General features: G+C 37.5%; 2 protein-coding genes across 2 annotated transcripts in view; both read left to right on the forward strand.

Annotated features, from left to right (window-relative positions):
• Positions 1-19,452, forward strand: part of LOC134527423 (GMP reductase 1-like) — a 91,132-nt gene extending 71,680 nt beyond the window's left edge. Inside the window, exon 6 of the mRNA XM_063360095.1 lies at positions 996-19,452. Coding sequence (XP_063216165.1) covers positions 996-1,176 — 181 coding nt within the window. The 3' untranslated portion in view covers positions 1,177-19,452. The remainder of the gene's footprint in view (positions 1-995) is intronic.
• A 77-nt stretch (positions 19,453-19,529) lies between these two features.
• LOC134527422 (uncharacterized) lies at positions 19,530-23,062 on the forward strand. Its single transcript, XM_063360094.1, has 2 exons — positions 19,530-20,646; positions 20,786-23,062. Exons 1-2 carry the CDS (start codon positions 20,271-20,273, stop codon positions 22,213-22,215), a joined length of 1,806 nt encoding a protein of 601 aa, XP_063216164.1. The 5' UTR covers positions 19,530-20,270; the 3' UTR covers positions 22,216-23,062.
• Positions 23,063-25,801: the final 2,739 nt, after the last annotated feature.

Genomic DNA, 25,801 nt, shown 5'->3' on the forward strand with positions numbered 1-25,801 from the left:
CAATTGGTACTTCCTATCTTATTGATTCAAAAATACATGTACATTATGCTATTTTGAACAACTATTTTATATTAAATTTTTTTAAGGTTATTTTTACTTCTAAAAGAGTTTTTTTTTCTCTCATATTTAACATTTTGGAAGTATTTATAAGAATATTTTTAAGCGTAATGTTAATATATAAAAAGCATTACTAATATTGCTCATGTGACTTCAGGTTCTTGCTCTAGCATGAGACAATTCTTTTCATATAAATTATTGATTTACTGGGACAAAAGCTGGCTATCTCAGAAAAGCAGATGGAGAAAGCTATTATTCTTAGTTTCCTTACAAAACCGAAAGGGTAAAACTGAAAGTTTTGAAGTTTAATGTCATAAGTTTTAGTTCTTGTTATTAAATAAAATTGTATGAAATACTTCCATGCAAGTAAAATTCAATACCCACTTTAATTTTGGTCACCAATAAACCACTGATGAGTAAGAGTTGTTTTCTATTACTTGAATACATAAGAGTGCTGACAAGCAAAATATGAAAAACCTGCCCAGGTGCTAGGGGTATACGAAGCTTCAGAAATGTAAAGCTGATTTGAAAACAATTTTTTGTCGGAGAATTAAAAAAATTTCCAATGTACCAAAGATTTATTTCACAGAACAGAATACAGTAAAAGCACGATGAAACACAATTGTTTTGGGGACCTAATTTACACCGGAGTTATTGAATATGGGTTAAATACAATACATCCTATGCACACACATTGCCATGTTTTGAGATGCAATAAAAATTAACTTTCCTACATACCCTATACAGCGCTAGTGCTCAAAAAAGAACCCGATCGTATTAGCATTTGAAACTTGATAAATGCTGTTTCATGGTACCTGTATCATAATTCACTATTGGTGCTAACAATCTGACTTGTAATGGTTCTGAAACTGGAGGACTTGGCCAGCTAGTGGGAACCTCGGCTGTGAGGGTGTGAGGGTGTGTTGTGCGTGGTGCAGAGCGGCGGAGGGCAGGACGGTAGAGGTGCCGTACCGGGGCGACGTGGAGACCACGGTACTGGACATCCTGGGCGGACTGCGCTCCACCTGCACGTACACCGGCGCAGCCAAGCTGAAGGAGCTGCCTCGCCGTGCCACCTTCATTCGCTGCACGCAACAGGCCAACCCTGTGTACGGCTAGCTTTGCTACCTGTGTTTCAAGCGCACATACGTTGTTTATTTATGCCATTGGTTATCACGTAGTCTTTTTAGAACTTGATTGCAATGAATTTCGTCCTTACCAAATTGGTTGTTTGTATTTTTGACTTGTTTTACTGTGGAATAATACCAAAGATCATTTTACTTCATATTATTAAACCCAGTCTTTTTTTTTTTGCATGTAATTGTTTTTCTTATTCAAGTAACTGAACAGAGAAAATAGTGAAAGAAATTCTAATTAAGAAATTAGTGAAAAATTCCTTATTTTCAGAGGTTGATGTCTACATTTTGTGGGTATTATTTTACATCTGTTTTTAACTGCTTTTATTTGGACTGCACTTTGCAAAATTATTTTAATTGTGTTTTTTATAAAAGATAATTTCATACATTAGTTCGGTTTTTTCTGTTAATCTGTATGAAGACCTATAATGTTTATGTAACTGTTAATTACAAATGTTATGATTATGACCTATATTGTCTCATTGGCCTTTGTGGTACAGGGTAGCAGTTATTAAGCAAGTTCACAATGTTAGCATAATCTCTTTATTGCTGACATCATTGTTCCTTGTGTTTCATCTGATCAGATGATTATACTGTACATAAATTGTGAACAGTATTATTTGTGGCGGTTAAGTTAGTGTAAACTGTGAGCTTGCTTTTTGTTCCTAATTGTTTTGTTGTGTTGGTGAGCCACATGTTGTCAATCTGCCAAGTACCAGTGTCATTCGAGTGCTGAGTTTTGCTTTATTGTGTTAGTTGATGAATCTCCTTTTAATATTGGACTCTTATTTTGGCCTGAATAGCTACGGCATGTGGCATCAGATCCCAAGTGGTCCGGAAGTCAGTGTTGTAATATTGTGTAGTATACACACAAAGTTTTAAATTTATTTTTTTGTCTGTTTTTGTTGGAAGTAAGGACATAAAGATAATACAAAAATATAATTTAATAAATAACAGACTGCTCTAGTCAGTGAAACAGGAATACATATAATAGCAATTTATTATCATTGTGAATCTGTTTTTTATTTGCGTGTGAAACACATGCCTTACTTACAATTCACATTGGAATTTTCACTGACTTGTTTGGTTCTTCTGCTAGATTTCATTAGCAGTTTGATTTTCCGATGTAAAGTGCTCACTCTATCAAATCGGATTGCACTAATCATGTAGGTACATTGTATAAAAACCTGCCTCTTAGTTTTAACATTACAACATTAAAGTTTCTTGATGAATAATTATACTATCATGTTAGCATAAATCATGATCAAACTGGCTTTTAGTCAGAGTTATATATTTAACTTAGTATGGCAAATTTTTACAACCTAATGTTTCTTGTGGTTGATATTGTGCTGCCTGTAATTATCTTCTATATTTAATCTAGTTTGTACTGGGTGATTACATTACAGTCTCATTAAGTGTAGCACATAGGCTTATACCGTATTTACCCGCAGAAAGGTCACCCCCTGCGCATGGGTCATCGCACCTTTAATTTTGGGCAAAAAAATATAACATTTTCACCGTAAGGGTTGCCATCAAATAAGGGTTACACTACGTAGCTATCTTCACTAGAGTTCTATGGATACAAGTGAAGTGTTTCGTTTCTCAGCTTATTAGCATGTAAACTACGGGACTGGTGTTGGACCCACAGCTCTTCTTTGTCTGTTTACTACGGGAGGGTGATGTGGCCCAGTTCCTTTTCCATATTTAGACCCTTCCTATTCCTATTCCCATATTTCCTAACAAGACAAAGAAGAAGACTGCTATTTTTTCATACCCTTGTTTCCCTTGCGTCTATTGAATTATATTTTTTTAACTGTCCCTTTGCCTCAGAGAGAGAAGAGGCAGCAAGCTACTCTTAGTCAGTTCCTTCTATAATAACTAGCACTCAAGTTACAGCGGGGCTGGAAGAGTATAAAAAGTTTACTTATAAACACCAACAATGGCTGCAGTTTTGTCATGGAATGTTCAGTTGAAAGCATGAGAAATCTCTAGTGATGGGATTTTCGATACTTCGATACCTCGATACCTTCGATACTTGACAGTATCGCAAAGTATCGAGTATCGAAATTGTAAGTTCGATAAATTTTTGCGATACCGAAATGCTTGTTCATTTGTATTGAATTAAGTTTTGAGTCGCCATCGTACAAAATACAACTACAATAGAACCTCGATGATACTTTCCCGTTTCATACATTTTCCCGTGTCATACGCCGATTAATTTTGGTCCCGCTGAAAGTACTATATTTACAATGGTTTACTTTCCCAGAACATACACTTATAAAATTATTAATTTCCCGTTTCATACATTTTTACGAAGCGGAAAAGTCCTAAAATTCACAATTTTTTTTGTTATATATATTCCTCCTGATAAATTACATTTTAATTAATTCTTTTATTTTGAAAAACGTAAGAAAATAACTTTATTGCACCATAGATATGAATAGTATCAGGAAGACTGTGCACTTCGCTAGTAGTATCTATGGCCAGCACCAAGCGAGACTAGTGGCGCAAACTAGCAATGATTATGAAAATGGTGCACGCGCTTTACCAAGGCACGGATCTCATATTTTGTGCATTCATTAATCTTTGAACTGAATATCCCAGTTTGTTATTGTTTTCTTACGATCGGATTGTTTTGCATTTTACGTTTCTCAAGTTAAAATTTTATTGAAAATGTGTTGTTGCATAAAGTTGTTTGTAAAATGAAACAAACAAGCAAAAATTTTTGATTTTCTTTTTACAATAGCCTAATTTTTTTATTTCTAACTTAGGCTTGGTGACTTCCCCCCCCCCCCCCCCCCCCTTCCCACCAAGAAAGGACTTCAAACATTTTGTAACGCCACTGTTTCTCATGTCAGCTTTACTTGATTATGGACTGTATTTTACATTTCTGGTGGTTTTATTATATGTATATATAATGATGAATTCATATTTTTCATTAATATAATGCAATTATGTACACATTATGTATTTAAGTTTAATCTGACATTGTGCTGGTATGATAGATTGAATTTATATAGTTTAAAACTAATTTATGTTATTTGTAATAATTGTTACATAATGAGAAAATATTTTTCCCTAGAGTATCAAAAGTATCGAACTGAAAAAACAATACAGAATCAAGTATCGAAAGTGTGGTATCGTCCCACCTCTAGAAATCTCATGCAAAAACAATAATGATTGGTCACAGTTGCATCATTAACACCTGTCAAGATATGCACGCTAATTATTGAGGGAGTCAGTTCACAGGACATTTACAACGGAGAGGGAGAAAAAAACCATCAACACTGCCACATGGCCTCAAGCACACACACTCCTGTGCGCTCTCTCTCTCTCTGGTCTGTTTATTTTTGGATTTTCCCCTCTTCTTCTCGCCCTTGCAGCACAGCAGACACGTCACTTGCCGGTTCTGTGACTGGTCAGGTGGCCAACACGACACGTACAATAACTGCACTGTTCACGGGACTACTGAAATATTTTTATTAAACAAATTTTACGTGCTTGTGGAGAATATTTATTAAAAATCAACCTAGGTTAGTTATTTATACACACATTCAACCACACAGTAGAGTATATATTTTTTTAACCCAAAGAAAAAAATTTGCATAAGGGCTAGAGTTAATTTTTTTACACCAGAAATCTGCATAAAATGTGTGATCCATATGCGGGTAAATACGGTACGTTCTGCTTGAATATACTTCCATGAGGTTATACAAAAACATTTATATTGAGATAATCTGCTTAACTGAACTGCAGTGTTTTTGTAAGTAGCAATTGGTTTGGGTTTATATTTTTATATATATATATATATATTTATATTTATATTTATATATATATATATATATTTATATATATATATATTTATTTATTTATATATAGGTATATATACGGTGTGATTTCAGTAGTTATTTACAAGAAATAAACAAAAATGTAGGGTTGTACTGATGCTATTTTATGCTGGCAACATTTTTTACAGATACCGATGCTATGCACCTGAACAAATAGTACAGCCAACTCTCATTTTATGACCCTTAAAGTTTCTGGGAAGAGGGTTGTTATTGGACTTTGAACTGATTTAGACTCATTCCAACCACTAAATTCAAATTTTTTTTTTTTTAATTTAAATATTAATTTATTTGTATTAGCACATTTCTGAAGGAAAAAAATGTAACACCCTACAGCTAAATGTATGACATCACCTTGGTGCCAGAACTTGCCTAAACACAACACACTGCATATGTTTTAACAACTGCACAACGGGTGTATTTTCAGTAGCTTCTTGCAGGCCTTAATTACCCAGGACCAGGGAAGCAGTGATGTAGGAAGTGAATGCAAGGACGTGACATGTGACAGTGCTGTCAGCCACCTACCTCCGACCACAGGGCTGTGCTCATCTGGTTACTACAGGACAGGAAAATGAGCTTTTTTTTTACAAGTATGCAAGTATTTTTAATGTTCTAACACACACATTTTTATTGATGATAGAATGGCCAGTCAAGAAATATTTCACTTGTTATAAAGCTGTAGGTTTGAAAAGTATATTTCCTTATAAGTGTCAGGAAAGATTGCTTGCTGAATAAGAAGTTATAAGTTTATCAGTGACTATGTTGAAACGCCCCTCGTGTCCTTGTTATTAATATTGACAAAATGTCGACAAAACAGGGCTTGGAAGTGGCGGGCAGAAAAAAATAAATAAAAACAAAATTTAAACATCAGAGGCGGACACGGGGTGGGTCCAACGAAAATTTGTAAACTCCCTATCAAGACCTCGGAGAATAGTGTGGATCGTTATTGCCTTGAATAATAAAAACAAACAGTTATGTTTATAGGCATTCTTTTATTTAAGATTAAAGTTTGTTTTCAAGACTTTCTGTTACAAGCTATAAAGAGAAAACACTTCTATCATTTAACCATTATTAAAGAGGGCTCAGTTTACCCAATCATTTGCCGACCCGGGCCGGGAATAGAAAATTATTTTTCCAATACATCATTCTTAAAGAAACCGTAAAGTTTTAACATTTTACAATAATCTGTGATCACCATATTAGCTTATCATTGGTTAATTATAACCATTTCACACATACAATTTCGAGATGGCTGAAGAGACCAAAACTGTTAAACTGGTTTGAATCTGATATCTGAAATTACATTTGGAAATTAACAAAAGAAACTTTAACTGGCACTCGCTCTCACGAACTGAAGATTTGCTGGCGGTTCGTAGCTGATGGCGAAAAGGCCAGGAGTGAGGGCTTCCACTGGCGAAACCACGAATTCAAAATTGGAGGTCGCCGGGCTTGCTTAGTTCCCCATGATGGTTTCTTTCTCTTTGGGGGGGGGGGGGGGGACTAGGGGACTAGGACCAGGACCCTGTCTGTGGACAGACCAAACCAAAAAAAAAAAATTAGATCTGCACCACAGACAGAACAAGGTCGGGTCAGAAAACGACCGCAAGAGAGACAAAGTTCAAAGGACAGAAGAGAGAACTTAACAAAACAGGGTAGTAGTTGTTAAGCACAGCCATGTTGCCTGGTCGGACGATGGAGGGCGATGCGCGGTCGACGTCGCGTTTAAAAGAAAAATAAAATGTGGCACCAAACAAGAAATTTGGTTCGCGTAGAAACTTGGATTACTACGTAGAGGCTATGCTGAGATGACTAAAATAAAAAACCAAAAGGTAAATAGGGAAACATCCCTTTTCTGATCAGACTACATCTTAGTACTGCTGCTCGGCGTCAGCTTTGGTTTAACTGAACTGAGCCCGAAACGCGTTCAGCGGACTACCAACGCGGTCGTTCCAGAGTGCAGAGTCAGAGTCCGCTCAAATCGGCGCCGCGTCGCTAATTCAAACAAGGACCTTGTCCTAGAGGGTGGAGGGGCGTCTGAAACCTTCGGCAACTCTCATCGTCCGGCCCGATGTGAACTATCGTTAAAGATTTCCCTCTGTCGGAGTTTGCACGCAATATGGTCGACCAGGGGCGAGTCGCGGTACAGTCGACTTAAAAAAACTACACCCTTATGTAACCATTCAATTTGAAAAATAAATTTTCCAAACATAAATTAAAAACTAAAATAAAAGATAAAAAATTGTGCCGAAAAACCTCATTTCCGGCACAATGTAGAAGGTTTTCATTTCTTGTAATGTGCTTATGAAATTTATTTGCAATAATAAGTACTAAGTATTATAATAATCTAAAGATAGGCCTACTAAAAATACTGATTTTATGAATTGTTACCATTCATGTTCAATTTTTCCGTCAACTGTAATGTACGGTAAGAAATGGTTACAGATACTAATGGTTATCTTTTGTCTGCAGTTGCTATTTACCAGACACATGGACAGTCCAGTAAAATTTTCAGTTAAAAAGATTTTAAAAATAGACTTCTCAGTAGGACTTAAAGTTAATATAAATTGGTTGGCACTAGTTTTTCAATGCACTTAGTGCAAGAAAATATTTTTAAACCATTTTAGTATTGATTTTCAGGTATTAGAAAGGTAAAATGTATATCATGAAACCTCCTGGGAAGAAGGTTCCAGCAGCCTCTAAAAAGCCTGGGATATAAGAAGAAAAAAAAACACCAGACTAATAAAGATCGATTCACACTTTCCAAAATATATCCAGCTGAAATACATTACACAATGATATTATTATGATGTATTATAAAGCCTAAGCATAGCATGCCCATAATTTAGGAAAATATAGCACGTTGGCACATTTATCAAATTATGGATTGAAAGAAATCAATACAGCACCATACAGTATAAAGCCCTAATCAAACCATTACAAAGGGGGCATGCCTCAACATTGTAATTACACAGATACGTGAATTTACAGTCATTCAGAGAACGACTCAAAGATGGGACAGTAGAACTGTAAACTATATACGATGTAACAAGGTAAAGCATGAGTATCGAACAATCCTGCATCCACATGTATGTGACTCATTAAAAGGAAAACACTTCTGAATAACCCTAAATGCCACAATACTAGGATGCATGGAAATTGTAAGCAAAGGCCTTGATTACAAATAAGTTTTAGTAAGGTGGCTAGCCCTAAAATGCTGGCAAAGACAAGGCATTACCATACCTTAAAGTGAATGGGAGCATAACATGCTGCAGCTTAACATAACCTATCATTATCCTAAGCAATGATTAACAGGTAACACTGCCAAAGCAAATTTAGAAAATAGGAAAATATAAAGTTAAGAAATTATGTAATGGGTACAGCCACTAAGCACCTGACAAGCAAACAAGTAATACACGGACCATGTTAGGCGGACGTGCCTGCCGCTGAACACTTCACTAAGTAAACCTTAAAGAAGATAAGAGAGCAGACTAAGCCTGAGGCCGGGATACAACAGTGTTTATGCCCTGCAGAGGCACAAGAGGGGAAATAACAAGTATAAGAGTTAAAAAAAAAAATGTAAATTCAAGGACGGAGGGGAAGGAGAAGGGAGGTTGCCTACAGTCAGAATCGGGTTTTTTCAGTATTAATCACTGGGTTAATGTTTTACATTTCACTGTTTGTAATGAGTGAACTCATTTCACTAGGATTAAACACTGGAACAGAAGAAGTAGGAGAGAGCGATGTGCCCAGCATGTTGGCAAAGAGTGAGTCGGGCAATGGGCAGTGGTTAAAAGGGACTAAGTGATGCTTTTTATAGATGAAGCACAATGGGATTGCCTACCTAGTTGTGTGTGCATGTTTGTGTGTATGTATGTATGTGTGTGTATGTGGGGTGAAGTTATATGGTCCATCCTCTGTGGCATATATCCACACATTAACTTCATAATGCAACAGTTTGTTCCTTCCCCTACCAAATGTGTATTGTTTGTGCGTGTAGTAGTCATTTACCATTGAGGTCTTACGTACTTTTTCTTAAGTTCTCTGTTACCCAGTAAATGTGGGGCCATTACTTAAATACGACCAGTAACGATTCTGCCAGGGAACACACATTTTACCAACCATCATTATGGCATCAGTGCAACCCTACAAAAAAGATTTGTCTAATATTTTCTAATTTTTCAGCATGCAGAAGCCTAATTAGCTAATAATAATTCAAAGTTTAAAGTGCTGAAGAGATTAAGTATTGACTTATGTTATTGTTGATTTTGGATTTATTCTTTGTCGTCACTAATGGTCAGATGGCTCAGCACTTTGTTCTGCAAACATGGATAATTGCTACTTAAATAGTTGGAAACACTTTTCTATTTAGCAAGAAATCATCACCATTATCAAGCCTGTAGTGTAGATTAGTTTCTGTAAATTTTCCCTATAAAGATCATTTTTGAAATTTATAAAAGTGTTTACAATGAGGTTTTCCTGACTGAAGTCTGTGGTAAGTATGTCCTAAGTAAGTTTGCAAAGTAGTGTAAAGTGCAGTAAGGCTAGTTCGTCAAGTGCCTGAATAGATGTATTCTGCAACATTTTAGCTATAAGTATGCTTTATTGACTTAGCTTACACATCTCTTGTACGTATTAACTTTGACAAAAAAAAGGTTTTCTTTCATATTGCCATATCTTCATAAAACACAATTCTTACAAACTGATATTGTATCACATTTGATGGTATCACTGTAATTGTAAAATATTCTATTTGTGAAAAAAGTATATTTTTGGGAAACTTTCCAACATAAAAAGTTTCATTGTAAGTTCTACTTTATTTTGCATCTCAATTGTATTTGTGGGAAGAGTGTGATTTTTTGTGTATTTGTATTTATTTTTGTACATGGAATGTTACGGTTTTGAATGTATTAACTTCGGTTAAGCTTGTGGTGGATAATAGTAATGTTAAGCCCAGTTTCTTTCCCAAAAACCTCTGATTTTATGCAAAATGCAATAGAACAAAGGTTATAAACATGGGAACATATTTTACTTTATTTATATATATTATTACTCAATACCAATTAAAATTATCATTTTTAATTTTAACAATTATTTTCTCTTAAGCCTTTATAGCTAAAATGTCCCTTATTAAACAAAGTTTATATTAACTAATGCCTGTAATAGACCACCATGTGGAACTACCTAACCTGATCAAGTGATGTGACAAAACATGCAGTTACAGTGATCCATGTTTTGGATGCCTGGTGTTTGATTCCTCTGAAGTTGCAGGCGATGGTTGCTTGTGGTCCTGATCCGACCGAATTATCTTAAACACAGGCTGCTTTGGCCAGTGCCAGGAGCCGACCAGTGCTCTGGGGATAGTGGGTACACTCCCCTCACCACTGGCCGACATCAGGAGGTCCCATATCAGCGTGGTGTCAGCACTGTTACGATGACTCAGCTGAAAAATTTTCTTTATGAATCATGTTGTCTACAGTTTGATTGCTTTTAAAAAAAATTGAAGCTTGGTTTTTTTTTCTTCTTCTTTCTTTCCACTTTTACACACAATAATGTGAGGTTTAAGATTCATCACCCTTTTGTGTGATTTTTTCTTTCATTTGCAACTTTTCAATACCATTGTAAGCTAGTTCTCATTCAATTTTTTTTTAAATATTTGATAATTTTTTTGGGGGAGGGGGGGGAGGGGGGGGAATGTTTTTAAGTTATACGTTACACTCGCCCCTCTAAGTAACGGTGTTCAATTGGCGTGGTTTTGAAGTAACTGCGCCAATAAATTACTATATGATCTGAAGTAGTGTTCTTTTTCTTTTACGTGAATCTTTATTTCCATGCGCACACAAGAACAGCACTTACCGTATTCACTCGCGTAATGTCCGCCCTCGCATAATGTCCGCACCCTTTATTTATATATCCTTAAAAGAAAAAATTAAAAATTCGCATAATGTCCGCACCAGTCGACTACGGCGTGCAACACAACTTTGGCCACCCCTAAAGGACGCAGTACGAATGGAAAGTTGACGGCTCTGTAAACAAAGCCGTGACCTTGAGCTGTCCTTTCTCTCCTGTTCTGAAAGGGTGGGGAAATTCGTTGAACTGAACAAAGCACGGTAACGGTAAACACAGCTGACCAACACGCACGCAAGTTCAAGGCATGAGTGCGTATTGGCCCCGCCCGCGTATAAGCCCCCCTCCTTGTTTTGTAAACATTTTTGAGAAAAAATTTAAAAACGTGTTTTTCTGGGTTTATCTGAGGGCAGGGCAGCTTGGCATGCATCAAACAAGCCATGTATTGTGAGCGGCGGGAGGTGATTTTGTAAGCGGCAGTGATACAGAGACTGGTATTATAGTTTTCCGTTCTCAGTAGGACCGTCGTGAGACATGCCAGATGTAAGCAGTTAGTCCTATCTCAAACGACATAAATATAAAGAAAGCTGGTCTCGCGCGCTGCCGCTGTGTTGATGTGGAGTGTTGTCGGAGAAGAAGAGGCGAAGTGAAGGAGGAAGGGAAGTGGGTCAAGGATTCTAACACTCCTTTGGTTGGCTGGCTAGCTGGCAGGAGGGAGGTTAAGCCACGCCTCTGCCTCTCTCCCCCCGTCTCTCTCCCCTCCTGTCACAGCGCTGCCTCTGCCTCTCTCCCCCCCCGCTTCTTTCCCCTCCTGCCAATGCGCTGCCTCTGCCTCTCTCCCCCCCCCCCGTCCCACTCCCCCCCGTTCCATTCCCCCCGTCCCTCTCCACGCGTCTCTCTCCCCCCCGTCCCTCTTCACCCGTCTCTCTCCCCCCGTCCCTCTCCCCCCGTCTCTCTCCCCCCGTCTCTCTCCCCCCGTCCCTCTCCCCCCGTCCCTCTCCACCCGTCCCTCTCCCCCCGTCCCTCTCCACCCGTCTCTCTCTCCCCCCCCCCCCCCCCGTCTTAGCACTGCCTCTGCCTCTCTCCCCCCCCCCCCGGCATTGCACTGCCTCTCCCCCCTGCGGAGTCGTTGCCTCTCTTCCTCTTGCCGCGTCGCTGCCTCCCCCGTCCTTTCACATTAGAACAGACCATGGAGCTAATATACAGTAATACATCTGGAGAGGACAAGGGAAGGCCAGCAAAGGATGCGAGGTGAAGCCGGGTATCACCGTTTGTACCCTGCTTCCTACGCTGGAAGAAAACAAAAACGAGCCAAACTTGTCTCGCGCGGCGGAAAAATCCTCCAAACTAAACTCGCAACAGCTCCGAAACTATCAAAACAATCAAACTGAAAATTTTACTGGATTACCTGTAAACATTCTTCCCCACACCGCTTTAATATTTTTTTCGAAACATGAATACTTTCATTTTTAAAAATTAAATACCTATTTACTGCCAAATTTTTTTGTGAATACGCAGAGTAAATTTCAACATCGAGGAAAAATTTTTGTTTGCAATTATAGGTGGGGGACACCTGCGAATGAAATTAGGAAGAAGCTTCAAATTTTATTTATATACCACTCTAGACGCATTCAACCCAATACTTTTATTTTTACAGAGAGTTGAAGTGGGAATAATGTTTCAGTGGGTAACACTACCGACATATGTCTTCGTAACACACTTCTTTTTGTTATTATACTTCTCAAATTTTATAATTTCATACACAACGTTTATAAAAAACGAATTCTTACTTACTTCATTTAATCTATTACAAATCTCTTGTAATATACGTGTATTAGTAGGAGTTAGAAGTCTTTCCAATATCATGTTCATGTTCCAGTCTACTTACTCAACCAACGTAACATGCAAACCTTAGCTTAACACTGGTAGAGAATTGTTTGTAATAACTGTAATGCTATGCATATACTGACAATGTAAGAAACTTTCAATTTTATTAATTGTTTGCATAAGAATAAATAATTTTAAAAAATCATAGAATAAGCCTTTATAGACTGAAAACCTTTCACGTAGTTTCAAGTAGCGTACATAAAAGTTTTTAAATATATATAATTACCAAATATTGTTGAATATATTTAACATTTTTATACATGTTACAACACACATATAATAACAAGCCTATATAGGATATAAAAAGACAGACGCCAAATTTTAGCATTTTGTATTTCTTTTCTCTGTGTGAATAAAATAACAGTTCTTAACGTAGTTGCTAATACATACTGTACTATATTTCTAAAAAAAATACGAAAACCCCTGACATCGTCACCATAACAATGATAAATTTGCAAAATAATTAAGGCACGTCTTTTAATGCTACGAAGCACACTCTTAAGAGAAATGTTTTAAACTTATGTTGGGATTTATCTAATATCTTAAAAGCATTGTGAAACCGTTCCTTTGAGGGAAACCTTATTATACCGAACACCATATCATCCTTTAATCGAGTTAGATTTTCGCTTCTTAAGACCCATTTGTCTTCTTCCTGTACACAATGCATGGTTCGGAGACGCAGTCCAATTTTTCCGCTTTGTCGCTTTTTCCCAGATCTGTCGTTGATCGTCACGTTTTGGAAATCTATGAAAAAAGTAAAGAATTATACAACTGAAACTACTTCTCTTTGTTAAATAGTTTTCTTAGGTTTTTCTAAAAGTTCGAAGATTAGTTACTTCTGTTTAAAACATTTGCCACTTTTTTCTAATGCTTCAAAAGTTTTGGGAATTAATTTAGCTAACAAATGAAAAAAAAAAAATCTTTAATACATGTGAAAAGCAACGCCATCCGGCTTGGAATTCCATCGATTTGTACAGCCATATGCGCTACAGGAAATCACCATTGTAGCCGCACACCAGCGCCACTCAAACCTCAAGGACAAGTGGGCTGGGGCTGCGTTTGCAGTAGAAATACGCTCTCCTCCTCTTTCTTTTCAACCCTTCTTCGCAACCGGCTGGCTTCGCTCTCGCCCTACACATGTCCACTCCAGATCTTCTTACATGCTCCTTGGAACAGACGCACGACTTGAATAGAACACAAAATTTTGTATTTTTCTCGCATAATGTCCGCACTTCATTTATTTGGCCAAAAATGTGGTCAAATTACTGCGGACATTACGCGAGCGATTACGGTATGTAGCATTAAATACACTACATTGAATCAACAATTTGATGAATTAACAAACTGTATTTATTTTGCTCTTTCTTTAATAGCTATTTGCTTCCTTCATTGTGTATTTATCGCCTATAATGGCCCAAGTGTTCAGCCCACGTTTATAGTACACCATCCCGTATTTATGCAGCAGCTCTGGAGAGTCAAGCCATAGGCTTTCAGGGCTAGTGTACTCCGTGCCTAGTAGGATGAGCTAGTGGCAAATCATGACACTATGGCAGACACACATTTAGTAAACAACAGTGTCGGGGAATTACATTAACAGTTTTGAATAACCCTTCTAATAGTAAAAATATTTAGTTTATAATATTTTTTTAATTCTATTAGATTTTAAATATATATAGATCCTTTATTAAGAACCATATTATTTTGTAAACAAGAAATGCTGTTAAAGCCTCTTAGGATTGTTATGCCCAAGCACTATTATGTAAGCAATGTGGTCCCTGAATTGTTTTAAAACATCAGGTTGTTTTATCCCAAAATGTTGCTCAATATTTATCTAATTGAACTTCAAATGTGGTTATACATATATTGGCACTGTAAATTGATTTCAACATGAGTAATGTCTTGATTAAAATGTTTGTCAGTGATCACTTACCTAATTGGCAAATTAATTATTTTCATTAACATACTTTCTTAAAGAAAAAACAATTTTTATTAGCGCTGTTATGATTAGCTCTATTTTCCGGGAACAAATTAAAGCTTTACTTCAAGGGGCAGGTGTGCTGTTAGTTGGGTGCAGATACAATTTATTTTTACAGGTAACATCTGCAACATCTTTCATTCAAGTATTTTATATATCCTTTTGATGTGTGTAATTGACTGGGATCAATTTGGCCTTAATAAGTGTTTGCATTTTTCCTGCCAAATGGGTAGGTTGTCTTTGTGAGCCTGTATGATGGTAGCCTTCCAGTTAAAATTTGAAAGATCTGAAGATTATAGTTGCATTGATATAAGCACCTGTTGAAACTGGTGTTTTCACAGCCCGAGATATTCCTCTGCTGTGTAAGGAGTTGAGTTCTCAAAGTGCACTATTGTACCATTTGTAGTGTAGCAAAGAAATGTAGTCTGACTTAATGACAGTGCTTCCTGTTGTTTCCATGTTGCTCAGTTTTTTGTATTTAAAGGTATCACGAAGAAGTTCCACATTCCTGAAAATTAGTGTTTTGTTTTACAGAATATTTAAAGAATATATATTGGTAGAGCTTTGATTATAACTCTGAAACACTTGCTTATATTCACAGTACCTGGTTATCCACTATACTGTTGCATCGAACACTATGTACACTTCTGCTAGGTTTTTCTTTAAAAAGATGGTTTTTATTTAAATACTATTATCTTAAAACAAAGAGCAAAGTGTTGTAATTATTTGCAACTAGAAACCGCACTGAGGCTTGTTTTAGTATTTGTAATTTAAGGTTATTTATGCATTACTCTTTAATAACCATGATTGGTTAGACAATAACATCACATAACGTAAGGACTTAAGTTGTTGATTCACAAGCAAATAATGAATTTGGTTGTTTGTGTTTAACTTTAGAATTAAACCTCTTATAACTGCATTAAGGTAAAGATTCCATGTTTGTTTCATATACTCATTTTAAAGATCATGAATGTAAGCTGTAAACTACTTTAAAGCATTAATATTTTTTTGTTACTTGAATGCTGTTATTTCAGTAAACCCAGATAGTTACTCCTGTCACATGATGACAATCCCTTAACAACCTGTGTATTTTGAATTCAAAAAAACTTGGCCACCAACTTTTAGTGTATTGTAAACAATGCATAGCATTGAAAATATATACCTATTAGTAAATTGTTATTAAATAAGCCAAAATTATTACATTTTCATGTTGCCTATTAAAATAATTTCATTACCAACATTCAGTGTATTTACAAATTCTTATACACTTATAAATGCAGTTTTTTTTATCAAAACTTGTATGACAAGTTCTCAAATGATTATATATGTATACAAAATTATCTCCATGCATTTAGCATGGCTAACTCATTTTCATGAGTTTCTCTTCTTATTGACCTCCTGGTGTAGACTTGTCTGGGCATGCATTGTGTTAGTAGTACAAGTGGTGTAAAAAATGCAGACTGTTAAATACCGTATTCACTCGCGTAATGTCCGCCCTCGCATAATGTCCGCCCTCGCATAATGTCCGCACCCTTTATTTATATATCCTTAAAAGAAAAAATTTAAAATTCGCATAATGTCCGCACCAGTCGTCTACGGCGGGCAACACAACTTTGGCCACCCCTAAAGGACGCAGTAGGAATGGAAAGTTGACGGCTCTGTAAACAAAGCCGTGACCTTGAGCTGTTCTTTCTCTCCTGTCCTGAAAGGGTGGGGAAATTCGTTGAACTGAACAAAGCACGGTAACGGTAAACACAGCTGACCAACACGCACGCAAGTTCAAGGCATGAGTTTCGCGTCGAGTTTTGTAGTGTAGAGTACAGAATGGGTAAATATAAATCCTTCATTGCGCGGTTTAAATTAAGAGTTGTTCGTTATGCTGAAGAGCATGGGAACAGGGCTGCTGAAAGGGAGTTTGAAGTGCACGAAAAAAGTGTTCGTCAGTGGCGGAAAATAAAAGAACAGTTGCAGTCAACAAATGCAACACGGCATGGATCAGTCTTGTTTTCTGTTGCGGTAAGACACGCAGCGCAGCGTAAAAGAAACGTCAACTTTAATTAGTGTGTACCCTGTTTTACGTGTCTGGATAGAACAGAACCCCTCTTTGTTTACATTTGGTTGGAATCCCTCCCTTGGCCATTCTCACGCTCTAAATGTTTCCTTCCCCTTCCTCCTTCTCTACATCACGAAGGCCATCAGATTACCCTGAGGGGGGTTGGGGGGGGAGTACAGTGCGCAGAAGATGTGGAACTGGTGAGTCACTGCGCTGTTGCCAGCTCGCTGGTTCCCTACGCGCCGCACGTAAGGATATGGTACGGCTAAAATATTGCAGCCATGCCGTTAATAGCCGTTTTAATCCATCACATATTAATCACATTAATAAGGCACACGTAACCACACTTATTTCAGTGTAGCGCGTAATTTTTTTTAATGTTCCGGCGGGTGCGAGACGGTTACCGGTGGCAATTACAGCAAAGTAAACGTGGTCTAAGCCGGGTTGTTTGCAAGCGATCCCGCAGAAATATTCTTTTAAAATACCTAGCTAGTGAAATCCAAATTGATTTTAGATACGTTTTGTGCCTTTTTAGTAATAATTAATACACAAAATTTTGTATTTTTTATTTTTCCTCGCATAATGTCCGCACCCCATTTTTTTGGCCAAAAATGTGTTCAAATTACTGCGGACATTACGCGAGTGATTACGGTATGTTGAATTGGTAAAGCACAGTCTATAAATTCATTGATATGAAAAGTGTTGCAAATACTTTCAGATTGTGAATTTCCCTCAAAAGAATGTGTGCAATCATGTAATATTTTATGTAGAAAGTAATGTGTAAAATATTACTCTTGTATTTTACGTTGTAGAAGTATAATTATGAAAAATATGATCTGTAATATGAGGAAATATGTTTTCAACACCAAAAGTGTGTCATTGTCAATTTTTTTGGAGTAATGACCATAAGTTACTGAGACAAATTTGTTTAACTGGCAGCTTTGTCTTTTCTTTACCCCTAAACATGCCCTGAGGTTTTCTCAATTATTAACTAACATTGGCTTTGGTTTAAAGTCTCCCAAAGCATTGCCACCAAGGAATATTATAAGTCTATTCTTAACTGCCTTATGTCCTCAACAGGTATGTCTGTGAAGACATTTTTTTTCTCTAAAATAAGCCTGTCTCATTAACATTTAAATTTTGATGAAAATATTCTGAATCTTCAACAATGTTGAAAAACGTTTAAACATACTCTTGAGCAGCTTTCTTATTGGCGCTAGCAGATTCTCCAGTCAGTTTAATGCTGTGCAAACAAAGTTTGTGCCTTAAACTTGTCGGACCAACCTTTGCTTGCTTGGAACGGTTGGAACCTTGGCGTAATCAGTGTTTTCCTCTCCCGTGTGTTGCTTACAATCTTTATACAAACTGGTCGCTTTGCCCTGAATCACTGAAAGGGACAAGGAATTTTTTTTTATGGTGATTCTCAATCCACACTTTCCCGATCTTCAATTACGATGACGTGCCTCTTTGAAATGATAACTGTTTAAACATTTCCAGTATTTTTAACATAATTTTGGATTTTTTTTCTTATCCTTAATAATGAAACGACTTAAATTATACACATGTCCGATGACTGGATATGATTCCACTTTTAGATGGTATAGTTAATGACTTTCTTTCTATAGTATTTACATTTTGTCCTGTATTTTTTACTAATCACATTTTCTTCTACTTAGTTCTTTTGTTTGTGATTCTTATTTACTATTTACAAAAAACCTACAAGCAAAAAAAAAAATTTTTTCACTGCCATTTATAACCTCAACGGGAAATTTTATCTTTAAACACAGCCTACCGACCAAAAAAAATATATACTTTTCTTTCTTTGGTTCACGGCTTCAATCAATATTTGTGCATGAGTTTGTGCTAACTGCAATGTATCAATGTGGGCATGTTTACACAAAAGTATCAGAATTTGTTGTTTGAAAGTTGAATTATCAGTAGTAACATGTAACATACAAATGTAAGAGCTTTGAACATAAGAAAGTTGAGGACTGTCTGTAGAAGGAAAAGAAGGAGTTGGTTATAATTATTAAAGGTTGGTGACATATAGTGTGATGAACCCTGAGTTGTTTGACAGAGTTATTTACAGCAGCAGTATCATTACTCTTCCTGCCTCTTGTTCTTTCGTTCTTTCAGGGTTGTCTACGAGGAGCCCTCACTTCTTATATTCCAGAAACAATTACAGGCAAAAAGCTCTTTATTGAGAGAGATGGTGCGGGGGAAATATAGTGGATATAATAGTGTTGGTACTGGCCATCTGAGGACTTGTGCTAAAAAGACCTTCAGATTTTCAAAACATGTGTGTCTGCTGTCTGCCCATGTTGCCTAAAAATTGAATTGTGTAAAGTTATTTGGATGATGGATTGTGACTTGCTGTGTTTTTTGTTTTGTGCATAAATAATCAACCAGGATGTTTAATTGGTTTTAGTGATTTTAAAGACTTTAATAGTATTTTACTTCAAGATGCATAGGTAGATATTGGACTATTTTAGTTACCTGTTGTAAGTATTTAATTTGTGCTGTGATGTATTATCTCATTTATTCTTGTGTTGTTCATCTAATATAATGATATAAGAAATGTTTGAAAAAAAATATTTTTATTCTGTTTTTTGTTGTATGAAATATTGTTGACATTAAATTCATAAAGAATTTGTTTTCATGTTGTATATGCATTATACATATGATATTGATATATATATACACACATCATATGAGCATCTTTGTTGAACCTCCTCTTTTCCCCAACCATCAGTCCATCAACATCTCTCCTATATGTAATGACCCTAGTTGACAAGACTGATTCATTAATGTACTTATTTTCCATGGTATCGTGGTATGGTGTGGCTTTCTGCAATGGAATTTTTGCTGTGTTTAATAAGCAAACACTTATAGTTAGGGCCCGGAAATTTTCGCGAACCGCGAAATAACGCGAAATACCGCGAAATGCCACCAAAATTACATTATATGCGAAATTCCACAATAAACCATCTATTCGCGAAATAACCGCTAAATCATTTAAATTCACTGGTTTACATAAGCGTTCACCCTAATTTACGTATTTTGCTTTCACCCGAAACTCGCGTTACACTTATTTACAGCAATATTATATGCTCTTTATTCATAAAATCTACATTTCATAACCCCATGTGAATTAATATTGTTCTGTTTTCTATTCCACGTAACGTAACCTACGAACGAAAACCAAAACAAACACATCGACGCCTGCTAGACGCGAGTGCGAGCGTAGGCGATAAGCGCCCGAGTTCGAGATAATCGATTTAAGTGTCGATACATTCATGGCAACTGTTTTTTCTGTGCGTAAAAGTGTAGCCGGTGCAGTCTATTAACGATTCTATCCGTTTACCGCGTCAGTGGCCACGCGCATTGTGTTCATGTGTTTACTAAAGGGATGTTCACAATAAAATTATCTCGTGATTGATGAAATACGTGTTTGTTAATACTGAGTGTTGAAAATGCCGAAAGTTGTAAGTGTTTTTGATCGCGCACGTGAATTTGAGAGCGATGGATTTTACGTTTTTGACAAAGTGAACAAAACATTGATGTGTAAATTTTGTAATGTTAAAATAGAGTGGGCTCGCAAAGACACGTGTGTCAAGCATTGCCGCGATGGTACAGTGCACAGACAGAAAAAAGCAGCAGCTGAATCACAAGCCTGCACAAGCAAAAGGCAAATTTCTGTTGGTGACAGCTTTCAGGTGGCAAAAAAGACGAAAGTTGACAAAGAAATTTTTGCCTTATCTTTGACAAAAGCTTTCAAGGAAGCGAACATACCATTGGAGAAACTCGGCGATCCTGCAATAAAAAACTTTGTGGAAACTTTTGTTCCTGGTAAGGATGAATATTTGTTTATTATAAATTATTTGTTACGTTCCAAGACCCCATCTAATCTGTTAAAACTTGTTAAAGTTAAAAATTTTTTAAATTTTTTTTCATGTTTATACCGCTAGAGGGCACCATTTGCTTACAGGTGGAGGGCAGTTACCATGTGTAAAAACATTGCGTGAGACGTATGTGCCCAAGATCCAAGAAGCGGCTGAGGAGCAGTGGATTAAATCAATTGAGGGACAAGATATTGTTATTTTGTGTGATGAAACCACTGACAAAAAGGGACAGTGTGTTTTTGTGGTGCTTTTCAAAACATTACAAGCTTCAGACTCACAAATTCTTCTTGTTGCCGGGGTCAAAATTTTAGAGAATTCTAATGCTAGTGAGTGCTCGCGGGCAATATTAGAAGTACTGACAAAATTTAAGGTTTACCATACAAGGGTTGTTGCGGTTGTGTGTGACAGTGCACGCTACATGACAAAGTGTGTGCATTCTTTACAAGTTGTTCTTTCGTCTGAGGGTAGGGACGTCATTCATGATCAGTGTTGGAGTCATAAACTGAATCTCATTCAAAATATTTGGCCCCAATCTCTGCCGGAGCTTAACAATTTTGTTAGCAAAACGAAAACAGCATTTATGAACACGCGCAAAAGGAAACACAAGTACTTGTGTTTTCTCAAGCAGCGCTATCCAGAACAAGAAAAGCCTCATGTTCTGTTTCCATCACCAGTCCTTACAAGATGGGGTTCATGGTTTGAGTCGGTGGGTTATGTTAACACATACCTTGACGACTTGGTAACATACCTGAAGTCACTGGAGCTCGAGTCGTCAGAAGCTCTGATGTATTTTCAAACCTTGTCAGTGGAAGAGATTGTAATCATTCAATGTCAGGCTGAATTTCTCGTCGAACATGGGTGTGCTTTGGTTGAGCTGACAAAGCAGCTGGAGGGTTCAAGCTACCCCATGTCCCACTTGATCAGTGGAAAACTCTCAGACTTGTTGAAAAGTTTGCAGCTGGTGAATGATTTTAATTTTGGCTCAAAAACAAATGAGAGTCTAAAGTTGTTGGCAGCTGTTAAACAAGGTTTGGTTAAATCCCAGTTCCAGTCCTGTGGGTTGAGGTGTCACACAAAGTTGATGAAGTTGATTAATGAAGATCCTTCCAAAAATATCTTCCAAAACTTGGGGCAACTGTTTAATCCACGGGAAATAATGTTGGATGATGTTTGCAATGATATGGTCAGGGCAGGAAAATCATTGCCATTTGTTTCAGTTTCAACTGTTTCAGGAAAAGAATTTTTGGAAGGATACTCAGCCTTAAAGGAAATAGTAGTTGAGAAAGTGAAAAAGAGTGAAGGAAGTGTGGATATCATTCCAATTCTGTTGGCCTTGAAACTGGACCATTCAGCTTTTGCATGCAATGCTCTGAAAGCCATTTGGATACCAGTATCAAATGTTGACTCTGAAAGGACATTTTCAGCATATTCCGATGTGTTTTCAGACAAAAGGCGAAGTTTGAAACCTCAAAACGTTGAGCTTATGGTCTCATTGTACTTTGGAAGTAAAACATAACATGTTGAAGAAACTCGGACTAAGTTATACTTACAGTGCTGAATTGTTATTAGCATAAATTTTGCTTCTTGTCTTACATATTGAATAATTTTTGTAATTTTTAACTATTGAAACTGTTGATTTGTAATTTGTATTGTTTTGTGGAAAGCTGGAAAAAAATGTAGGCCTGTCCGATTATATTTGCATTCTATATGACATAATTTTTGTAAGTACAGCGTGTATTTTTTTTTAATTCACACTTCCGAAGTGCAGTTTTTATGACGAAATATAAAAATTTTTATGGCGAAATCTGCTTATTTTATTTACCGTTAAAGTAGGGCTCTACGTTATAGTCCGTAGTAAAAGAGAAACTAAAATAATATTAAATAATTGTAATAGGATCTTTTCTTTCAGTAAAATGTCTCTCAAAACCTTTAGATGAATCCATTCTAGCAAAGGCAATGATGGAAACTCCTTCACCAAATTAATTAAATGCTGTTTTATTTATTTACTACTTTAACACTTAATGAAAATACAACACTTAAAATGTCTGTCCACAAATTAATCATTCTTTTATTTAGTCCACAGTTTACTCCCCCCACTCGAGCTCGACCCAACAGAGGCTCTCCCTACTGCTTGTCTATTACCCCGCACCTCTGTCCCAACACACTCTCTCACATTCTTATTTGCCCGTCACACACAACATACTGTGTTTTATCGCATAATCGTCGCACATTTTATTCTAAAATCAAGTTTGAAAAGTAGGGGTGCTACGTTTATGCGAGGAAAACATAACCCATTAATAGAAAGTACGTTTATTTAAAAAGTGAAGTATACAAGAGCACGCCAAACAATTTAAATTAATAAGTCATGCGACATAAACCTTTCTTCAATTTTAAATAGAAAATAGAAAAACAAAATCTGTGATCCAAATGCGAGCTTGAACGAATGCGTAACTATCGTAGTACACACTTACCACGAAAGAGTGCAGGCCATCAAATGTAGTTAACTCGGCACTTGAAAGAGAGCGCGCGTTGATAGGCGAGATATCGATTTTTGACTATGTGTGCGCGCTCTATACGGGAAGCAACATAACCAAACATAAATGATGCCAACTAGCGCTGGCTAAATTTTTGCAAGTGGTACACAGCAGCGACGCAAATGAACAGATAAAGGTTATAACGTTTAAAAACGTCTTTAAGAGAAAATTTACACATCAGACAACTTCGTATTTCCGTTAATTAAATAAGTTAATGTTTATGTCCAAATAAATAATAGATTTCTACTTTAAAATACATTGTTTCATGTGGAAAAAATACCCACGTAAAGCGCTCAGAATCTAAAAGCAGGACCAAAAACATCATGCAATGTTGACGCGAGAGGTTTTTTTATCCAAATTTTGACGCCTTAAAATATAGGTGTGACTATTATGCGATAAGAGGGTAGTCCTGTTGCACCAATCTTCGCATATGAAGCCCTTAACTCGTCTGCTTTTGTTCACCTGTGAGGCTGGCTTTGCCAATTTTATACCCCTTAGGCCCCTTCTTGAATCATCTCGCAACCCTCTGAAGTGTCGCATCATAAGGGTTGACTTGACACCGGAAGCTCTCAAAACCATGGCTTCTAGTTACGCCACTTTGCACAAGCAGGGCTGTGGAACGTGCCGAACCCTCCAGAGGTGCTGAGGAGGGCGGTAGTGAGGCACCATTGCTGATCCAATTAGCCGCTTAGCAGTAATGGGCCAGCTGACTGACTAACCAGGCCCTGCCTCCATTATACTCGTAACATTGCCCCTTTCTTAAACCTGTTCATCCCCAACTCTTCTAGTGTATTCCTTCAATCAGTCCAAATGTACCACATTCATCGGCCCCCTCTTCTCTTTGGATGCAGTAGACCACATCATTTAGCCATTTCAACACTTCATGTGGGCCTTCCCATACTGCTTGAAGCCAAACACAATATTTGCAGGAGTCTGTCTGGTTGATTTATGAATGGCAACCCTTTAAGCCATCAATAATAATGGGATGGTTTGATCTCAATCTTGTTGATTCAGCCACAACCTTCGCAAGGTGCTGTTGAACCTTTCCACCATGCGATCAGACTGAGGATGTAAGGCTGTGGTCCTTGTGTTCTTATCCCCAGTAACCAACGTACTTCCTGGAGTAAAGTCGAATCAAAATTTGGACTTGGTCTGAGAGCATCTCCTTCAGAAATTGGAATCTGCAAATTTGATTGTTGACAAGTGTATCTGCCATGGTGGTGGCTTCCTGGTTTGGAAGAGCATAAGTCTTAAGCCACTTATTGAAATAATCAATGGCTACTAGGTGTTACACCCCTGCCAGTCATGTACTTCACCAGTGAAGGTGAACAACACTGTCGCTCTCTGGTCAGAGTTGCAACCAATGCTCTTTCACTAAATTACACTAATTTACTATTTCAAACAACTTTAATGTCCAATAACAATGACAAAATTAAAATATAAGTACAGTCAAACATAACTTTTGATAAGAATAAAATCAGGATAAAAAGTTTCAAAAAATTACAAACCTTCATTTACTTTTACAACCATTAATTTTAATGAACCAATGCGAAGTGACACATGCAACATCAAAATCTTTTGGCATGCACACAACTACGACCAGGTCAAGTAATCAACAGTTGAATCTGAGGCATGACTCATATCCCCCTTAAATTGTGCAAATTCCCTGAACCCAGCCTGCTCTCAGCATTGGGGATGCTATGGTGGGGAATGCAGTGGGCTCTTGGGGAGTCCCACATGCCAGCATGTAGTAGGTGTTACACACGTGGATAGCCACAGAGGAAAACAATTTGATGTACAAGTTTTTTAATACATGCCACAATACCACAAACAACAGCAGTTACAATTAGACTTAAGTAGAATGGATCAAATGCCTAACAGCACAGCTGGCTTAAGTGAATCTTAGAGTGATCTGTGGTGCACTATTCAAACAAGGCACATGCACATACCCGGCGGAGGCATAGCAGGCTAAGATGGGCACAGCCCCAGACGATGTTAATTCCCCCAACCTTAAGTAATTTTATATGTCAACACATCTCTGCTGAGTATGTGGTGGGCATGGCTCACATTTTTATATTTGATAAGGCTTGGCTGTGTTGGCACCGCTGCAAGTTCCAGAGGTGGCGGGATTGCAATGTTTACATTGACCCGACTTGAGTACACATTGGGGCACTTGGAGATGTATACACTCAGAATTTGGGCGCTGGTGGACTGTTAGTGGGGTGATGCTCCGGGTGCAGTGTTGGTCTCTACTGCTTGTGGGTGGCCTCGCGCCCTTGCACAGTCAGGTGTGGCGATAGTGGCAGGCAGGGCGCCAGCCGACAGGTGTGGCAGCTGCGGCGTTCAAAGTAGGCCGGCTCGTCTACAGCGCTCTCTTGCGTGTGACGTTCAGCAGTCTGGTTTAGCTCAACAGGTGGCCGGGTGTTTAGTAACTGATCTCAACTGGCGATTTTACAGCGTACGTCACGTGGATTGGTGGCGCTCAATGTCCACCTGCATCACGTCGATAGAGCACATGGAGCCAGGGCAAACTTGCAACAGTCGCAAGGCGTCTCAACTTTTCATGTG

The sequence above is a fragment of the Bacillus rossius genome, chromosome 1, assembly GCF_032445375.1.
Source record: "Bacillus rossius redtenbacheri isolate Brsri chromosome 1, Brsri_v3, whole genome shotgun sequence".
Taxonomy (NCBI): Eukaryota; Metazoa; Arthropoda; class Insecta; order Phasmatodea; family Bacillidae; genus Bacillus; species Bacillus rossius.

What these genes read in the sequence shown, in the direction of transcription:
- LOC134527422 (XM_063360094.1), top strand. Translation starts at nt 20,271, where the DNA reads ATGCCGAAAGTTGTAAGTGTTTTTGATCGCGCACGTGAATTTGAGAGC. An exon ending in TGTGGAAACTTTTGTTCCTG is followed by an intron (nt 20,647 to 20,785) that starts GTAAGGATGAAT and finishes ATTTGCTTACAG; the next exon opens with GTGGAGGGCAGTTACCATGT.